The 20,565-nt window shown below is 51.7% G+C and overlaps 1 protein-coding gene across 3 annotated transcripts in view; it reads right to left on the bottom strand.

Moving 5' to 3' along the window:
* LOC129532827 (collagen alpha-2(I) chain) overlaps positions 1-17,967 on the bottom strand; it is a 44,166-nt gene extending 26,199 nt beyond the window's left edge. For 2 of the 3 annotated variants that reach the window (XM_055384064.2, XM_055384061.2), the window contains exon 1: positions 16,862-17,965. In XM_055384064.2, coding sequence (XP_055240039.2) covers positions 16,862-17,660 — 799 coding nt within the window. In that variant the 5' untranslated portion in view covers positions 17,661-17,965. Of the gene's footprint in view, positions 1-16,861 lie in introns of all 3 variants that reach the window. The other variant, XM_063702991.1, reaches the window with a different exon arrangement.
* Positions 17,968-20,565: the final 2,598 nt, after the last annotated feature.

The raw sequence follows: 20,565 nt of genomic DNA, 5'->3' as shown, positions 1-20,565 counted from the left end.
GAACCGGAAGGACACATGCCCAAGGCTGATATGGGACGTGTTTGAGGACTTGGGGAAGAAGCAGGACAGAAATAGGCCCAGCTCATTAACTGCATCTACATATGAATTGCTTGACTTTTTTTTTTTTTTTTTTTTTTTTTTTTCAGAGACAGGGTCTGGCTTTGTCACCCGCTAAGCTGCAGCACAGTGGCATGATCATAGCTCACCAGAGCCTCGACCTCCCCGGCTCCAGCCATCCATCTTACCCCCTCAGCTTCTCTAGTAGCTGGAACCACAGCTGTGCACCACCATTCCACACCCAGCTAATCTTTTTCTTTTTTTTTTTTGAGACGGAGTCTCACCCTGTCCTTCAGGCTGGAGTGCCGTGGTGTGATCTCGGCTCACTGCAACCTCTGCCTCCCGGATTCAAGCAATTCTCCTGCCTCAGCCTCCCAAGTAGCTGGGATTACAGGTGTGCGCCACCACACCTGGCTAATTTTTTGTATTTTTAGTAGAGACGGGGTTTCACTATGTTGACCAGGCTAGTCTCGAACTCCTAACCTCAGGTGATCTGCCCATCTCGGCCTCCCAAAGTGCTGGGATTACAGACGTCAGCCACTGCACCTGGCAACCCGGCTTATGTTTAAAACAATTCTTTTAGAGACAGGGTCTTACTATGTTGTTCAAGCTGGTCTCAAACCTCTGGGCTCAAGTGTTTCTCCAGCCTCAGCCTCCCAAAGTGCTGGGATTACAAGCATGAGCCACCGCGTCTGGCCTGTTTGAGTTTTTATGAGTATTATTACTTATTTTATAAATCTAAAAGAACATTAGGAAAAAATAAGAATAAGGGCAGAATATCTCGTATCCACACCCCCTTTCTTGGGAAACAGAGCCTCGCCTGCTTGGGAAACTCCTGAACTGCAGTCTGGGTTGCAACTCCATGCGTCATTCATCCTGGTCACCAGACCCTGGAAAACCGACGCCAAGTGAGACTCTGAATAAGTTAAAGGACAGAGACCACAGGAGACAGCTCCCGGCGCTAAGCAAACGCCTGTCTCCAGCAAACCTCAGGAAATGAGAGAAACAAGTCCACGCTCCAGCTGGGAGCCCCTGCAGCAGGGAGGCTGCCCATCTGACACCCGTAGACCTCCTGCCTGCACTCCCCCTGAGTAGGTGGCCCCTGCCACTGCCGTTCCCCTCAGACCAAGGCCTTTCCTCGGGAGAGAGGGTGGATGTGGGGAAACACCAGCTCTTCAATGTACCCTGGGAAGGCGGATCCTGGAAGGCCCTTTTGAAGTTTGAGCAAAGAATGGGAGGATGCGACCTACCAGGCAGGCAGGAGCCGCTGACTCCAATGCGAAAATAGAAACTGCTTCCCTGTAGCTTGGATGCCATTGCAGCTGGCACACAGAGGCTGTTAGGATCAAGATGAGGTTCTGGATCCAGTGCCTGCCTCTGAGGCTGCTGACGAGGAGGAAAGTCACTGCAAAAATGCTTGGCCCAGGCCGGGCGTGGTGGCTCATGCCTGTCATCCTAGCACTTTGGGAGGCCAAGGCAGGTGGGATCACCTGAGGTCAGCAGTTCAAGACCAGCCTGGCCAACATGGTGAAACTCGTGTCTCCAAAAATACAAAAATTAGCCAGGCGTGGTGGCACACACCTGTAATCTCAGCTATTCGGTAGGCTGAGGCAGGAGCATCGCATGAACCCCAGAGGTGGAAGTTGCAGTGAGCCGAGATGGCACCACTGCACTCCAGCCTGGGTGACAGAGTGAGACTGTCTCAAAAAAAGAAAAAGAAAAAGAAAAAAGAAAGAAAGGCCAGGCGCAGTGGCTCACCCTGTAATCCCAGCACTTTGGGAGGACAAGGCAGGCAGATCACGAGGTTAGGAGTTCGAGACCAGCCTGACCAGCCTGACCAACATGGTGAAACCCCATTCCTACTAAAAATACAAAAATTAGCCGGGCGTGTGACGCGCGCCTGTAATCCCAGCTATTCAGGAGGCTGAGGCAGGAGAATCACTTGAACCTGGGAGGCAGAAGTTGCAGCGAGCCAAGATCGCGCTACTGCACTCCAGCCTGGGTGACAGAAGGAGACTCTGTCTCAAAAAAAAGAAAAAAAATGCTTGGCTCACCTGGCAGCTTTAAGCTTGGAGCCTCCTGGCCACCTGACCTGCTCTCAATGCACACAAGGCACAGCCTCCTGGAATGGTGCCTGCACGCCCACTTTATCACCCACTTTCCAACCTGCAGAACTGCCATCTAATTTTCCATTTACAACTGTTCCTCCACCTCAGGCCTCAGCATTGTTTCTGCAGCTTCAACTCCTTACTCCTCTCTGCTGTGAGAGCTCTGTGCTCCCACCTCTGGCTCTGTCACCCCCAGCCAGTGTGAATAACTCACAAGGTGTCACCAAGACCTTCCACCTCCCCAGGCTCTCTGTCATGCAAAAGGGATTCACACACCTAGAGACAGGGCTGGAGCTGGGTGGCCATGGGACTGACCTAGAGGGACAGCTCATATGCTCCACCATTCTTAAGGGCATCTACTTCCCAGCTAACATGTAAAGCAAGAAATTCAGACCAGGCACGGTGGCTCACACCTGTAATCCTAATGCTTTGGGAAGCTGAGGTGGGAGGATCTCTTGAGCCCAGGAGTTTGAGACCAGCTTGGGCAACACAGGGAGAGGCCATCTCTAAAAAAATATTTTAAAATCATCCAGGTGTGCACCTGTAGTCCCAGTTACTCAAGAGGCTGAGGAGGGAGGATTGCTTGAACGCAGGAGTTTGAGGCTGCAGTAGGCTATGATCACACCACTGTACTCCAGCCTGAGCAACAGAGCAAGACCCTGTCTCTAAAAATAAAATAAAATAAATGCAATGTGGGCATAACATCATATTTTGAGGACATAGTATACATTGAAAAATGTCAAGGAAAATGGATAGGTTGATAATATTCAAAATAATCTAAAGTGTGTGTGTGTGTGTGTGTGCGTGCATGTGTGTGTGTGTCTTTAGTTCAAGAATATATGGTGCAGGGCTGAGCACAGTGGCTCATACCTGTAATCCCAGAACTTTGGGAGGCCAAGGCCGGCAGATCGCTTGAGCCCAGGAGTTCGAAACCAGCCGGGGCAACATGGTAAAACCCTGTCTCTAAAAAATAAAAAAAAAATTAAAAAAAGAATATATGGTGCAAAGGCAAATAAAAGCAATGTTTCCAGTGGGCTAGATGGAGAAGTCCCTTTGCTGCCTCTCTGGGTCACATGGGAGAAGCACAGTTCCCTGTAGCCCCCATCCGGGGTCCTGGTACTCTGTAAAGGCTGCCAGACCTGGGGGTGAACCAGTGATCTGGGATGCAAGGGAGCAGGCAGTGGAAGAGACACAGGAGCCAAGCAGATACAAGTTCACCACACTGGGCCATGCGTTCCTGGAGAAAACCTACTTTCTTCCATCCACAGGGAAGGGACTCAACACAGAGTGTTTTTATAAAGAGTGTCAGGACCCAGTGTCTGAATGTGGGGGGATAGCCCACGGCTGGCCCAAGGAACATGTGTGGACCACCAAGCGCTGTCCTCTCTCTTCCTGTCCCCATATAGAGATGATTTGCTTTCCAACCACATCTACAAGTACTCGGCATCTTCGGCCCTTGCCTGACCCCTGGTTCATGGCAAAACCTACCCTTGGGTGAATGCCAGATGCCCTGATGTGGAAGGGGTTGTTGCCGCAGGAGACTCATCTTCAGTGGATTCTGCATTTGAGTATGGAATACATTTTCTCTTCTTTTCTTTTTTTTTTTTTTTTGAGACGGAGGCTCGCTCTGTTGCCCAGGCTGGAGTGCAATGACGTGATCTCGGCTCACTGCAACCTCTGCCTCCCGGGTTCAAGTGATTCTCCTGCTTCAGCCTCCCAAGTAGCTGGGATTACAGGTGTGCACCACCACACCCGGGCTAATTTTTGTATTTTTGCAGAGACGGGGATTCCCCATGTTGGCCAGGCTGGTCTTAAACTCCTGACCTCAGGTGATCCACCCACCTCGGCCTCCCAAAGTGCTGGGATTATAGGCGTGAGCCACGGTGCCAGGACTGGAATACATTTTCTATCTGGCTTAAGCCAAAAGAATGAAGCTCTAATGGCTGAATTTCAGCCACAAACCAGCTCACTGAAGGAGATTGGGTGGAGGCAGGCAGCATAAGGGGAGGTGTCCCTGAGCTCACAGACCAGGGCCCTCCTCACTCAGATGCTGGCTCTATGCCCCCCAGGCCTTCTGGGGCCAGCCTCTCTGCCTTGAGGCCCCACCCTTCTAGCTTCACAAGCAACTCTTACTCATCCTTCAGGCCTCGGTTAAGCGCCCTACAACCCCCCTCACTCAGCTGTGGGCTCCCAGTGCCCACCCCAAGCATCACACATCTCCCTGCATCATGGTGGCCAACTCGCTTGTACCTCCCTCTCACCAGACTGAGTGTCAGCTTCCTGTTCCTACTCCCAGCACCTAGCCCAGCAGACAGGACATAGTGAGTGCCAGTAAAGGTCTGTTGAGAAACCACAGGAGGAGGAGTGGGCAAAAAAAGACAGGCAGCGCTGCCAGCCAGCCTGCACTGTCAGCGGACCGCATGTTCCAATCCTTCAAGAGTTTAATGATCAGGCTGAGCCTCAGGTGTTTAGTCTGTTGTCAGCCCAGAAAACACAGGTGAGGCAGCAGATGGGAAAGTGCTTTAAAAACTGTAACTGGGGCCGAGCGCTGTGGCTCATGACTGTAATCCCAGCACTTTGGGAGGCCAAGGCAGGTGGATCACAAGGTCAAGAGATCGAGACCATCCTAGCTAACACGGTGAAACCCCATCTCCACTAAAAATACAAAAAATTAGCCGGGTGTGGTGGTGGGTGCCTGTAGTCCCAGCTACTTAGGAGGCTATGGCAGGAGAATGGCATGAACCCAGGAGGCAGAGGTTGCAGTGAGCCGAGATCACGCCACTGCACCCCAGCCTGGGCGACAGAGCAAGACTCCATCTCAAAAAAAAAAAAAAGAAAAAAAAACCTGTAACTGGGCTGGGTGCGGTGGCTCACACCTGTAATCCCAGCACTTTGGGAGGCCAAGGAGGGCGGATCATGAGGTCAGGCATTCCAGACCAGCTTGGCCAATATAGTGAAACCCTGTCTCTACTAAAAATACAAAAAATTAGCCAGGTGTGGTGGCAGACACCTGCAGTCCCAGCTACTCAGGAGGTTGAGGCAGGAGAATCGCTTGAACCTGGGAAGTGGAGGTTGCAGTGAGTCGATATCATGCCATTGCACTCCAGCCCAGGTGACAGTGTGAGACTCCGTCTCAAAAAAATTATAAAAAAACAAAACTGTAACTGCAGGGAGTCACACTTCCATTTCAGACCATCTTTGAGTACACCTAATTTTTTTTTAAAACTGAGACTTGCTCTGTCACCCAGGCTGGAGTGCAGTGGCACGATCTCAGCTCACAGCAATCTCCACTCCTGGGTTCAAGTGATTCTCCTGCCTCAGCCTCCCGAGTAGCTGGGATTACAGGCACCCGCCACCACGCGTGGCTAATTTTTTGTATTTTTAGTAGAGACGGGATTTCACCATGTTGGTCAGGCTGGTCTCGAACTCCTGACCTCAGGTGATCCACCCACCTCGGCCTCCCAAAGTGCTGAGATTACAGGCGTGAGCCACCGTGCCCGGCCAAGTACACCTAATTCATAAGTTGACAATGATTTGGGCTTTTCACAAGGTTATTTGGCAAGTTGGCTGCTTGCAACTAGGAATGCCACGCCCCAAAGTCACAATACCATAAGTGTGGCAGGTTTGTAGGCTCAGCCAGGACAGTCCACTGTACTGTGGGACCTCAGATATCCAGAAACATGGGGCATCATCCCCTCGTGGGTCAGGGTGCCTCACTTCACTTAATCCCCCTTGGCACCTAGCATGATGGGGAGCCAGGGCCAATACCTGGATAACCAGTGAATGAATGAAAGGATGAGAAGTAATCCAAAAACAGCAGCAATAGCAATATCAACAGCGGCCCCACTACGCGTCAGGCACTGTTCTTCATTCTTTTACTGCGTCGCTCATTGTAGTGGGCTGAAAAACACCCTGGAGAGATAGCCACGTCAAATCCCTGCAACCAGAGCATGTGGGTCTTTGCGGAGCTGATTAAGATTATGAGATGAGACCATCTTGGATGATCTGCGTGAGCCCTAAGACAGGTGTCCTTAGAAACAGAGGCAGAAGGAAATTTAAGACAGTCAGAAGAGGAGAAGACACAGACACACAGAGAAGGCCACTGAAAGACAGAGGCAGAGACTGGAGTGATGCAGCCACCAGCCCAGGAATGCAGAGACAGTCACCAAAGCTAAAAAGAGACAAGGGAGGCTTCTTCCCTAGAGCCTCCAGTGGGAGTAGGGCCCTGCTGGATTTCAGATTTCTGGCCTCCAGAACTGTGAGAGAATAATTTAAGCCATCCAGCAGCCACAGGAAATTATTATACTCCTGGAGTCATGAATAAGCTCATTCACAACTGCAATGGGGTTGTTACAGAGAGACAGGGTACGAAAGCAGCCTCTGGGCTGGGCACGGTGGCTTATGCCTGTAATCACAGCACTTTGGTGGCTCATGCCTGTAATCACAGCACGTTGAGAGGCTGAGGTGAGTGGATCGCTTGAGCCCAGGAGTTCAAGACCAGCCTGGGCAACATGGCGAAACCCATCTCTACAAAAAAAAAAAAAAAAAAAATTAGCCAGGCATGGTGGCACATGCCTATAGTCCCAGCTACTTGGGAGGCTAAAGTGGGAGGACAGCTTGAGTCTGGGAAGTCAAGGCTACAGTAAGCCATGATCACCCCATTGCACTCCAGCCTGAGCAACAAAGCAAGACCCTGTCTTAAAAAAAGAAAGTATCTGAGCAGCTCAAACTCCTGCGCTCAAGTTCCTGTCCCTCCTCAGAACATACTGTTACCCTCAGCATGGTGTTCTGTTAATATCTCATATTCTGTTAATCAATACTCTCCTTGGATAAACACTCTCTCCACTCCCAACTTCACAGCTGAAATTCAATATCAAGTAAATAGCACAACTAAAGCTAAGCTAAAGGAAAGTGATGAATCAAAGCAATGCTTTGTTTCCAAATGACCTCTGGCCCCTCATTCTGACACTGGGGTGAGGCCCAGCTTGCCCTTGAACTCCACTGTATGAACTCATTTTTTTTTTTTTTTTCCACAGAGTCTCACTCTGTCGCCCAGGCTGGAGTGCAGTGGCATGATCTTGGCTCAGTGCAATCTCCGCCTCCCAGGTTCAAGCAATTCTGCCTCAGCCTTCCGAGTAGCTGGGATTACAGGTGCACACCACCACGCCTGGCTAATTTTTGCATTTTTAGTAGAGATGGGGTTTCACCATGTTGGCCAGGCTGGTCTCGAACTCCTGACCTCAGATGATCCACCTGCCTCGGCCTCCCAAAGTGCTGGGATTACAGGCACGACCCACCATATCCGGCCTGAAGAAGCCTCCCTTGTCTCTTTTTACCTTTGGTGGCTGTCCCAGCATTCCTGGGCTGGTGGCTGCATCACTCCAGTCTCTGCCTCGGTCTTTCAGTGGCCTTCTCTGTGTGTCTGTGTTTTCTCCTCTTCTGACTGTCTTAAATTTCCTTCTGCCTCTGTTTCTAAGGACACCTGTCTTAGGGCTCACCCAGATCATCCAAGATGGTCTTATTTCAAAATCTTAACCTAAACAGGAATGAGGGTTCCTGACCCCACAGTAATTTAGAAGCAGCAACTTGGAAGGGAGGGAAAGGTTTGCTGAAATCAGATTCACCGGCAAGAACAAGGAAAGACAAGTGAGAGAAAGAGAACAAGAGAATAAATGGAAATTCTATAAACCACACTCGTGACACTTAAAAAAGCCCTGCCACCTGAGGCCAGGGCCTCCAGGAGGTGGCTCCACACAGACACAGCAATGCGTGTTCACAGTGACCAGTAAGCTTAGCAAGAAAAGGTAAAATTGTGTTTATTCTGTTTTAAGAAGGGGGAAGCATGAATTATATTCTAGAAAGACTTGCAACCAAAAACGAAACAATTGAAAAGTGCCAGTACAGGGAGGAATTTTTTTTTTTTTTCTTTTCTGAGACAGGGTCTCGCTCTGTCACCCAGGAGGGAGTGCAGTGGCACAGTCATGGCTCACTGCAGCCTCAACCTCCAGGGCTCAAATAATCCTCCTGCCTCATCTTTTTTGATTTTTTTTGTAGAGACAGTGTTTCGCCGTGTTGCCCAGGCTGGTCTCGAACTCCTGGGCTCAAGCAATCCTCCCTCCTTAGGCCTCCCAAAGTGCTGGGATTACAGGCATGAGGCACTGCACCCAGCCAGGATGAATCTTTAGCTGTCTAAAACACTCGCTGGGTGCGGTGGCTCACGCCTGTAATCCCAACATTTTGGGAGACTAAGGCAGGTGGGTCACTTGAGGTCACGAGTTCAAGACCAGCCTGGCCAACATGGTGAAACCTCGTTTCTACTAAAAATACAAAAATTAGCCAGGCGTGGTGGCATGCACCTGTAATCCCAGCCACTTGGAAGGCTGAGGCAGGAGAATCGCTTGAACCTGGGAAGTGGAGGTTGCAGCGAGCTGAGATCATGCCATTGCACTCCAGCCTGGGAGTCGCAATGAGACTCTGTCTCAAAATAAAATAAAATAAAATAAAAATAAAACACTCAAGGTTTCCCAGGAACCCATCTGCCTGGTGTTGAGGCTCCTGTTCAGAGGTATCTTGTGCCCCAAAGACAAACCACCTCAAGGGGTGACATCCCGCTCCCTCCCATTTTCCTAGTGAAGTGGGGAGGCAGGGTGCAGTGGCCACTGCTTCTGGCCCCCTACCTGCCCTGAGGCATGACTGAGCCCCATGGGGTTGCCCCACACCTGCCCTCAGAACCTCTGCACTCCTACCTGCTGTTCCCTTTGCCTGCTTGTGCCTGCAGTGGACTCCAGGATGGTCCCCATGCCCAAAGGGAATGAAGCCACCCACAGTGTCCCAGGCAGAGGTGTCCCACCTCTCCTATCTGTTAACTCTGCCCTGGACAAGGTGGGGACACAGCCACGTTTGTGTCAACACCAGCACAGTACTGAACACACCATACAGAAGGAAGTCACTGAAATGTGCTGGATATATGAACACATGCACAGATGAACTGAGGAATCAATAAATAAGTGGATGAATTTTAAAGTTTTTACCAAATGCCTAAATTCAACACTGGGCTCTCTCTTCCCTTGTTGCTCTGTCTCAAGATCCCGTGGCTCAGTTCCTCTTCTGTAAACTCCTGGGGATGATTTAACCATAGAAGCAACCCTGACTGTATTAACTCCCCAGAGGGCAGGTCCATGGAATCCAGGAGAGAATAAAAAACATGTCAGACACGCTGCTGGCATTCTAAATGTTCCTGTAAGTTGTTGACATGACAAGAAACCATCAGGAACACTGTGACTCCCAATGTTTTTTCTATTTCTCCACTGACTTACATACAATTTCTAACAAAGTTCATTTGACACATATTTAAGGACAAGCACAAATGAAGTTAGAAATTGTGGGCGACAAATGATAAGGTGGCCCCTATGGCCACTGCCTCATGGTGTTCATGCCTTTGTGTGACCCTCTCCTTTAGTATGGGCAAGACCTGTAACTGGCTTCTAGCCAACAGAATATGGCATGGATGGCAGAGTGTCACTCAAGGATTGCGCTACGTTATATAAGATTCCCTCTCCTGCTAGCAGGTCTGTGCTGAAGACACTCTCCCTCACTGGCTTTAAAGAAACAAGCTGCCATGCTGTGGGAGAGCCTAGGGAGGGGGCCACAAGGCAAAGGCCTGCGGGCGGACTCTAGGAGCTGAGAGCAGTGCCAATCAACAGCCAGCAAGAAGCCAAGGACTCCAGTCGTCCAACCGCAACGAGATAAATTCCACCAACAACCTGAGTGAGCTTGGAAGAGGATCTTTCCCCAGCTGAGTCACCAGATGAGACCCCAGCCCTGGCTTAGACCTTAATGGCAGCCTTACACAGGACCCAGCTAAACTGTGCCCAGACTCCTGACCCACAGAAACTGTGCGATAATAAATGTGTGTTTCCTAAGCTACTATGTAGTCCTCTGTTACGCAGCAATAGAAAGCTAATCTGATGATGATAATGAAGATGTGGCCATGACAACAGTCCCAGACAAGTGTGCGGTTTATGGTTCTCGTGCCTGTCACCCTGCACCTTGACAGAAGCACCACGATCATGTCCACAGACACTGGGTCATACTACACATGTTCAAGCCAGGCTCTACCATGATCACACATGTGCCCATCAACATAACCCCTCTAAGCCTCAGTTTCCTATGTGTAAACAGGGGAACAACAGCAGCCACCTCAGAGGACTGGTATAGGGATGAAATAAGGTAATATTTGTAAACTGCTTAGCACTTTACAGTAAGGGCTGAGCATACTGCGAGTATTCAGTCAATGTTGGCTATTTGTGCATTAGTTATTTACCTTCTGTTGTCCTGACCAGACTGTAAAGACCATCAGGGTGGCAATGAGCTGTCTAGCTATTGTACCTGGAGGACAGAGCTTTGAACATGAGGTGTATCAGGGAGGATTTGGGAATAAGGACCCATCTTGTGTGATCCTCCTAGAGACTCTGGGAGGTAGGCAGGACAGGAATGATTTATTTTAGGATAAGAAAACAGGTTGAGCTGAGGCGGGAGGACTGCTTGAGGCCAGGAATTTGAGACTAGCCTGGGTGACAGAGTGAGATACCACCTTTAAAATTTTTTTTTTTTTTTTTTTTTTTTTTTTGAGATGAAGTCTCACTCTTTCACCCAGGCTGGAGTGCAGTGGTGTGGTCTCGGTTCACTGCAACCCCTGCCTCCTGGGTTCAAGTGATTCTCCTACCTCAGCCCACTGAGTAGCTGGGATCACAGATGCACACCACCGTGCCTGGCTAATTTTTATATTTTTAATAGAGACAGGGTTTCACCATGTTGCCCAGGCTGGTCTGGAACTCCTGACCTCAAGTGATCCACCCGCCTTGGCCTCCCAAAGTTCTGGGATTAGAGATGTAAGCCACAGCGCCCGGCCTAAAATTATTATTATTTTTTTCTTATTAAAAAAAAAGAAAATGGATTGAGAGGTGTTATATTCTGGTCATGCACCACTGAGATAATGAAGGGGTAAAATGAAGACCAGCCTGGGCAACATAATGAGACACTGCCCCTACGAAAAATTTAAAAAATTAGTTGGGTGTGGTGCACATGTAAAGTCCCAGCTACTTGGAAGGCTGAGGTGGGAGGATCACTTGAGCCTGGGGAGGTCAAGGCTGCAGTGAGCCGAGATCGCACCACGGCACTCCGGCCTGGGCAACAGAGGGAGACCCTGTCTCAAAAAAAAAAAAAAAAAAAAAAAAAACCAAGTACCAACTAACTCCCAGAAACTGTTCTTTATATTTCTCCACTGCCTTAAAAACAACCTCCAACAAAGTTAATTTGACACACATTTAAGGACAAGCACAAGTGTGAGCCTTTCGTATGGTAATTGGGCTTAACTGGAAAGAATTCACTTAAATGGACATAATGCGTGCTGTGTGTGCCATCAAAGCATGCGAATCTGGCAGCATTTGGAGAAGGTGTGATTCTTTATGAAGGGGAGAGAATGAGAGGCAGGGAAGTGTTTGCTGTTTTTTAAAAAATTCAGTGTGGAATAATGTGGCTTATAAGTGGGTCTAAGGGAACGGAAGTTTTGAAGTATTTTAGGGTTCAACAGCATTTGAAGGGATAGGACAGTCCTTGTTAGGTGTCAAAGTTGAGGCATTCTGCAGAGTTACCAGGCCCCACAGTTTAGGCTCAGAGCTGTGGGGCAGCGGGCAAAGTATTATGCCTGAGACCAAAAGGGAAGAGACCGAACGAGAATTATACCTGGTCTGAAATATAGTTGTCTCTCAATGTCCTGGGGGATTGGTCCCAGGATCCCTGTGAATACCAAAATCTGAGGATGCTCAAGCATCTTTTATACAATCGTGTGGTATTTGTATATAACTACACACATCCTCCACATACATCTTACTCTGTCACTTCCAGTGGTGCAATCTCAGTTCACTGCAACCTCTACCTACGGGGTTCAAGCAATTCTCCTGCCTCAGCTTCCCGAGTAGCTGGGATTACAGGCACGCACCACCATATTTATTTATTTTGAGATGGAGTTTTGCTCTTGTCGCCCAGGCTGGAGTGCAATGGCGCGATCTCAGCCACTGCAACCTCCGCCTCCCAGGTTCAAGCGATTCTACCGCCTCAGCCTCCCGATTATCTGGGATTACAGGCACCTGCCACCACACCTGGCTGATCTTTGCATTTTTAGTAGAGACGGGGTTTCACCATGTTGGCCAGGCTGGTCTCGAACTCCTGACCTCAGGTGATCCACCCACCTTGGCCTCTCAAAGTTCTGGGATTACAGGCGTGAGCCACTGCTCCTGACCTTTCCACACACTTTAAATCATTTCTAGATTACTTATAATATCTAATACCATGTAAATGCCATGTGAATAGTTGTTATACCGCATGGTTTTTTAATTTGTATTATTATTTTTTTATTAGACAGGGGTCTTGCTATGTTGCCCAGACTGGACTCCAACTCCGGAGCTCAAGCAATCCTCCAGTCTTGGCCTCCATAGGTGCTGGGATTACAGGCATGAGCCACCACAGCCGGCCCTTTTATATTATTTTTTATTGTTGTATTATTATTTATTTTTGCTTTTTCGAACATTTTGGACCCTAGGCTGGCTGAATCAGCTGATGTGGAACCCCCAGGTAAAGAAGCTCGACTGTATTACTTTGGGCCTGTCTCACCTTCTCCCTAAAAGACCATCGCAGCTGTCCTCCAATGCCAGCAGGGTCTCTCTACCTCCCACCCAGCACTATGAGGCTGGGTGTCCAGGGCAGGGGGTGGCTGGGTGGTGGCCAGGTTGTGATAAATTCAACAATTTTTTTTTCTCAGCAAATTATCAAGAACTATTTTTCTGTCTTTCAGGCTGGAGGTGAGGGATTTCTTTTTGTGTTTTTCTTTGAGACACAGTCTCGCTCGGTCACTCAGGCTGGAGTGCAGCAGTGGCATGATCTCGGCTCACTGCAACCTCTGCCTTCCGGGTTCAAGCAATTCTTCTGCCTCAGCCTCCCAAGTAGCTGGGATTATAGGCGCGCACCATGACGCCCAGCTAATTTTTGTATTTTTAATAGAGACAGGGGTTTCACCATGTTGTCCAGGCTGGTCTCGAACTCCTGGCCTCAAGTGATCCGCCCACCTCAGCACCCCAAAGTGCTGGGATTACAGGTGTGAGCCACCGCACCCAGCCCTGAAGGTGAGGTCTTTCTATTTGCTTCGGGGTTTGGGAAGCCAGTTCACCACCACTCTCCTTGTGGTGATCATGGACGAGGACTGATCAGTGGTCGACCATGTGGCCCAGGATTTTAAACTCGCTTCACCCCTCACTGGTGGTGGATTGCAGAGTAACAGGGGGTGACAGCGACAGTAGTCTTACCCACTTTCAGTTCAAGTCCGTTTTAACTAATCTGGTTTGAGATGAGGTGACAGCCTCGCAGGATGTTTAATGCCAGGATTAGGAATCAATTTGGTTCAACAAGTCAACAGACACCCCCAACCCCCACCACTGTCAGGCCAGCTCTGTCTCCTCTGGCGGACCCTCCCTTGCTGCCCCAACTGTGCCATCTACTGAGTATGGAAACCATCTTCCTCATAAGGAGTTACTGATCTGGCAAGAGGAGTGTGAGCTCTCTGTCCAGAGGAGGCATGGGAATCGGGCAGGAGCTGCTGGGACTGTGTGGGGTGAGGTGGGATGGCTGAGGGCCCCAAATGACAGTGCAGAGTAAGAGTCACCTGGTGCCACGGAGGTCAGAGCGGGGCCCTGGGGTAAGCCTGGTGGGTCAAAAGGTCTGTGAGCGTGAGAGGCAGGAGCTTCTGCCAAGCCTTCCCTAGGTGCCACTGCCTGCCCCAGGCGTGGTAACCCACAGCCAGGGACACGGGAGAGGGCGTACTCAAACCGTGTCATGCTTCAGTCAGAATGGATCCCCTTATAGACCCTTATTTTTCCTTTTGGCATCAACTCAAAGCATTTTACTCCATTTAAATATTTGCAATACTAGTTAATGAAAAAAAAATGTAGGCTGGGCGAGGTGGCTCACACCTGTAATCCCAGCACTTTGGGAGGCTGGGGTGGGAGGATCACTTGAGCCCAGGAGGTTGAGACCAACCTGGGAAACATGGTAAGATCCCATCTCAACAGAAAATTTAAAAATTAGCTGGGCATGGTGACATATGCCTGTAGTGCTAGCTACTCAGGATGCTGAGGCGGGAGGATCGCTTGAGCTCAGGAGTTCCAGGTTCCAGTGAGCTACGGTTGTGCCACTGCACTCCAGCCTGGGTGACAGAGTGAGACTCTGTCTCAAAAAAAAAAAAAAAAAAAAGCAGTGGTTTTTTAGGGAGGGGAAGAGAGGAATATTTGCAATGCAAAAATCAAACAAGAAACTCCCCAGACCTCACTAGACTACATCAGCATAGAGGAAAGTTCTGATTTAGTGAACACATAAAATATCCATGAAAGCAAAGTGCTTTATCCCTGATGCTACCTAATAGTTGCCACAGCATCCTGCTCCCTGGTTTATGCACATTCTCGAATTATTTTATCTCATGTGTCTACCAAGTAGGTCCTAACATAAGGGCAATTTTTATAGATGAGGAACCAAAGCCAGGAAAGGAAGTCCTATTTCCAAATTAGCACAGCTAGTGACAGAGACGGAGCTGGAAGGCGGGTCCTTAACTCAAAACCCATATCCTTACTGGAACACTGGGGCCCCAGTGGGGTCCTGAGGTGCCCTACGAATGGAGAAAAATGATTGGCACCATGTATGTCAGTGACCCTCATGGCACTGCCTCCCAGAGCCTGCACTAAACAGTTCGTTCTTACAAGTATGTCAGACAGACAGCTGTAGCTGCAGTACTGATGTGTGCTCTCTGGGAAGGAAGGATCTGCCAACCAAGGCAAATTTCAGGGCTAGACAAGAAAACTTCCTTGTTTTCATGTGATATTCATTACCAAGTATCACGAGTTGATCTTCAGTCTCACCGGCTTTCTTACAATTTCTCCAATGCACCAAACACAGGGCCTTTGCACTTACTAACCCTTCTGCCTGAAAAGCCGTCCCCCTCATCCTTCTGTAGGTTTCTCCTCAATGACTCATTGCGTATAGCAAGGACTCTGTAAATATTTGTCGCATGAATGAATGAGTCCCGCCTAGTTATTTTCTTATGCACAGATCTGATAACCTCTAGCTGGAGGTAGTGTATCCTATAACCAAGGGCAGCATCTTGTTCATCCTTGCGTCCTCCTACACCCCCCAGCCCAGGGACCAGTTACAAGGGCAGGTGTAGGGCTGGGGTGGCAATTGGGTGACACAATCAATGGGAAGCACTGCATGGATGCTATGATCAGAAAGACCTGGGGGCCTGTCCAGGTTTAGCATTATTGATTTGCGATGTGTGCCAAGGGCAGGGGTGGGGTGCAAAAGTGCAGTCCTCACGGCCACCACGCCAGCTAGCCAAGGGATCCTGGAGGCCCAAGAGAAAGCTGGATTGGGAGGGGAGAGCAGGGCAGTCCTGGCCAGTTTTGGCCAGCTTGGGGAAGCTCAGGAGACAGGCCACTACCCCATGTGGCAGTAGGTGCCAATGGGCTCAGGTACCAACTGATGCTGCCCCCAGCTGCTCCCTCTGCTCCTGGATAGTCCTTCAAGGGGAATGTTTGCAAGCACAGGTACCTCCCCTCTTCCTCAGCCATGACTACACAGCATTTGTGGCTCATGCAGGAAGACACAGGGGCTCAGAGGAGTGGCCATTTGTCCCAAAGATATCTCAGAACTGGGCAGAGGCAGAACTGGCTAACATAACTGCAGTGGGCCGTTTAGCCCCCTTAACATGACTTGGTATCTGCTAGAGTTTCACATGCATGTAGGCAGAGATCCCAGCCACCTCTGGGCTCCAGGAGCCTAGTGTGGATGCAACAGGAAGGCCCAGGCTCTGGAACCTTCTGCAGAGCCTAGCTCATATCCCCCACCTGACGCAGAAACAGGGAGGCGCTGAAGCATGTGCCCTGTCTGTGCTACAGGCCCCATCCACGTAACCTGAGAGAGGGGGCCTCAGGAGCACTGGCACCTGCTGCTCCAGGCCAGGAGCAAGGAACTCCAAGGACCACCTCCCCTCAGTCTCCTTCCCGACTGGCGGCTCCCAGGCTGGACAGAGCTCCAGCCAGCAGGGGGCGCGCGCGTTCACCTCGGGGCCAGGTTGGCTGAAAACCCCTCTCCCGTTCCCCTCTTCTAGAGCAAAAGTCTTCCAAAGCCTTGACCTCTTAGACAACGCTACTTTAGTGACCGAAGCACTTTTCCTTTCCCTTTCATGCGAGTTTTTTGCAACCATGGGTGGCTAGTATCAATGCCTCCACTTTCAAGGTGAGGAGAAGAACTGGGGAGGTTGAGCATTTGCTGCAATATCACCGTGGCCAGCAGCGCAAGAGAGCCAGGGTCCCCATTTGCCACCCATGGACCAGTCAGCCTTCCTCGCCCCACGCTGGAGATAGAGGAGGGAAGAAAGAACTAGCCGAGCAAAACCCCAAAAAAGGAATCCTTTCTCCCCAGAGATTATGAAATCAAAGAACATTTTGTTGCTTCTTGGAAATTCTTCCCCTCACGGAGGCTACACAATTGAACAGGGTTTTCATTATTATGACTATGATTATTAAAGTTGTTGGTCTAGTTCCCGCCTCCTTCTTTGCAAACTTTCGCACGGACTGAGAAACACAAGCGTTTACCTGGGTGCACGCTGGGACGGGGCGAGCAGGTAGTGCAGGCTTCCAGGCCTCTCCTGCCCCGGAGCTTGGCTGCAGGGCTCCCGCAAAATCTCCAAATGCCCCCGATCTGCGTGGTCATCGAGAAGCAGCCCGGCTCGGAACAAGCCCAGGCAAGCCCAGGCAGAGCCCGCCGCCGGGTCCTCCTTCCTGCTCGTGCCACCAGGCCCCGGGGCCGCGACGCGTCTCTCCAGCCCGGGATCCGGGGAGCTGGGCTGTCCCCAGACCGACGGGACAGCGGTATCTCCTCCACCTGAAAAGGAAAGAGGACCAGGTGGGGGCCAGGCAGGGCGCATGAAGGCGGCGCCAGCACCGCGCGATCCGAATCACGTCGGTGCGGGGGAGGGGTCCGAGCCTGGCCTCGGCCTAGGGCGCAGATGCGGTGCGCACCGCAGGGGGGCGGCGTGGGGTGCGGGGCCAGTCCCGCCGGGCACGGGGTCCTGGTCCTCATCCCCTTCACCGCCGCCGCCCGCCTGGGCTGGCGTTTCCCCAGCGAGAGCGCGTAGTTTGCGCAGCGCCCCTCGCCCACGCCGCCGCTGGGTCGCGGGGCGCGCCTACCCAGAGCCGAGGTCCCGGACTCCCCGGCCATCGCGACCCTTCCGGGGACTCCTCGCCCCTTCGCGGTGGGACCAAGGCCCGGGTGGGGCCGGGACAGGGTGGGCGGGGGGGACGGGGGACGGTAAAAAAGCAAACAGAAACCACGGGGGGCTCGCCGCGACGCCCAGTCCGAGGGCCTCTCGCCTGGAAGAGGGAAGAAACCCATGTCCTGGACGCGGGTGTGGGGTCTGTCCCGGGTCTGGACCTGTTGTCTCTGCGACGTTGCCAGTCTGGAGAGCTCGGAGGGCCAATGCAGCCCCGGATTCAACAAGATGCGAAAGGACTTCTAAAGCCAGGAACCGGCACCCAGCCATGGCCACCGCCCGCCGGCCCGGCGCCCTGCCCCCACTCACTGCGCCCCCAAGTTCCGGCGCCGCGGGCTGCAGGGGTGACTTGGCTCGGCGTGCCTCGGGGCACGAGGCTCGGCCCTGCACGGCTCTCGGGTCCCGGGGGGCTGGGGTGGGAAGGGACATGGCCGGCGCGCGGCGCTGGGGAGCCGGGTGCGCCAGGCTGGGGACCTTGCGTGGGGCAGGGCTTGGCTCAGCCGAGGGGCCGCGGCTCAGCCCCCCTCACCGGCCTTAAAGGTTCCCAGAGACGCAAAGTCGGACGCGGGTCCTGAGCGCGGAGCTGCAGCGGGGAGCATGGGGCAGCCCCCAAGGCGCGCTCCCTGCATTTCCCACCCTTTCCACGCTGCCCTGCGCGCACGGTCGGGCGCCCTTGGAGTGAGCAGGGAGGCGCGGGCAGGGGCAGCGCCGAAGACCTCCCGCCGCCATGGAGAAGGGGCTCCCCACCCACCCTCCTGCCCCAACCATTATAGATCCCAGCCAGTGCGCCCCGCGGCCCTTCCGGGACAAGCTGCCCCCAGGACCACCGCGCCCCAGTACCAAGCGGACAGCAAATCTCTCGGTGGCTCCTTTTGTAAGGGTTTCTGCCCTCAGGGTTGTTACGGGACAGAAATGGTTTCATCAGAAACAAGCCCTCCTCGCACACTCAGTTTGCAGGACTCCGAACTGGGCCCGCGAGATCTCCACCTGCGCAAAACGAAAGGGCGGATTCTCCTTGGACTCACGAGGCAACCGCTCCCCGGGGTGAGAACGGGGGACTCATTCCTCCTGCACTGGGAGAAGACGATTCTTTAGGAGGAGGACAGGGAAGCGAATGCTACCCAGGTGCGTAATCACATTTGGGCACCCTCGGGGGCCTGAGAGGAGGCCAGGGGTGACCTGCCCCCATTCTCACAGGGGAGGGGCGGTGAGCCTATTCTCACAGGTGTCTGTGATGAGCCCATGTTTTCCAAACTCCTCCGGGATTCTAGAACAGTCCTGGAGAAGCCGTGAGCCAGCTGGCAGGTGAGAACGCCCAGGTGCAGGTGGATGGCTGCAGGTCAGGCCTACTTTTCCTACACCTGTTGCTGGGGGGCAATTCCATACCCACTCTCAGTCCAGAGTGCCTGTCACCACAGGGCAGGTAGGTGAAGGGCTTCTCAGATCCTCAAAGACTCAGAGGGATAAAAGGAGGCAGATGGGTCCTAGAGGCAGCCCATGGCAAGGGAGAGGTCTGCTTTTTTCTTTTTTTTGAGACGGAGTTTCGCTTTTGTTGCCCAGGCTGGAGTGCAATGGCCTGACCCTGGCTCACTGCAACCTCCGCCTCCCAGGTTCAAGTGATTCTCCTGCCTCAGCCTCCTGAGTAGCTGGGATTACACGTGCCCACCACTATGCCCAGCTAATTTTTGTGGAGACGGGGTTTCACCATGTTGGCCAGTCAGGTCAAATTCCTGACTTGAGGTCAAACTCCTGACCTCAGGTAATCCACCCATCTCGGTCTCCCAAAGTGCTGGGATTGCAGGTGTGAACCACCACACCTGGCCGAGGTCTGCTTTTGTGATCAGACAAAAGTGGGTTCCAACCCTGACTCACTACATGGCCTGGGCAATGTGTCAGCATCTTCCCAACCTCTCCCTGCACCCCCAAGTAATCTCATTCAATCTTCAAAAAGCCCTTTGAGATAAGTCCTAGGACTGCTGCATTTACAGGTGAGGAAATTAGGACCTGAAAGGTAAGACTGGGTTGGCCACAACCAATGCAGGGAGGAGAGCGGGGTGGACCCACGACCCAAGGTGGCGCCTGTCGGTTCTCCAAGCCCTCACTCCTCATGTACCTGCTATCCTGCCTCAACTTTGCAAATTGCTTACCCACGCTGAGCGTGTGTCCTCGTGTACACCGACAGCATCAGGCTCCTAGTATGGATGCAATAAGTATTGTGGAATGAATGAATGAATGAAATGAATGCACACCTCCCTACCCCCAGGGTGATGATAAGGACTGTGCAAGACAGAGTGGCTGCATACAGTAGGCCCTCTCATGCATGCAGTCTCTCTTCTAAAACATCTCTATGAAGCACTTGTTTTGTTCCAGGCATTGAGGGAACATTGGTGCTCATTGGTTCTCTGTTCCTTGCAGACAGACCTGGGAGCATTCTCCTTGGAGGTCCCCACCCTTGTGGGCTCTTTTTTTCTTGCTTTCCTTTCAGAGCCACCAAAATGCCTGGACCTGGGCAGCTAACAGTGGGATGAATCTGCTTTAGAGACACCAGACTGCCAGCTAGAGAATTGAAATACCCTGATTCTTATCTATTTTTCCATCCAGAGAGGCCACACCAAGGCTAGGCCTCATTTTTTTTTTCTTTAAACATTTTTGTGTTGACAAATAATGTTTTATAAAGGCCTCACTGTCTGCCAAACTCTGTCTCACTTCTCCCCAGCCCTGCCAGGTGTGGGGACACCAAACCCACCCATATCTCCTCTAGAATCCACCGAGCACCGAGATAGCCACATCTCTAACCTACACCTTTAACTTACAAGCCACAGTCAAGAGAGCTTTGGAGAAAGGGAACCACAGAGGTAGCACGGACAAGCCTCCACTATCCGCCCCTGGCGCAGGATGCCCACGACCCCAGACACGGTGCACAACGGTCCCTCAGGAAGCCTTTCCTTGAGTCCTACATTTAACCACAGAGGCCCAGAGGCCCAGGCGTGGTGGTGACTGCCTGCTCGGCATGCCCCAACCTTTTTT

This window comes from Gorilla gorilla, chromosome 1 (assembly GCF_029281585.2).
Source record: "Gorilla gorilla gorilla isolate KB3781 chromosome 1, NHGRI_mGorGor1-v2.1_pri, whole genome shotgun sequence".
Lineage (NCBI taxonomy): Eukaryota > Metazoa > Chordata > Mammalia > Primates > Hominidae > Gorilla > Gorilla gorilla.
Note: the sequence above shows the minus strand (reverse complement) of the source record. Positions and strands in the feature narration are given on the sequence as shown.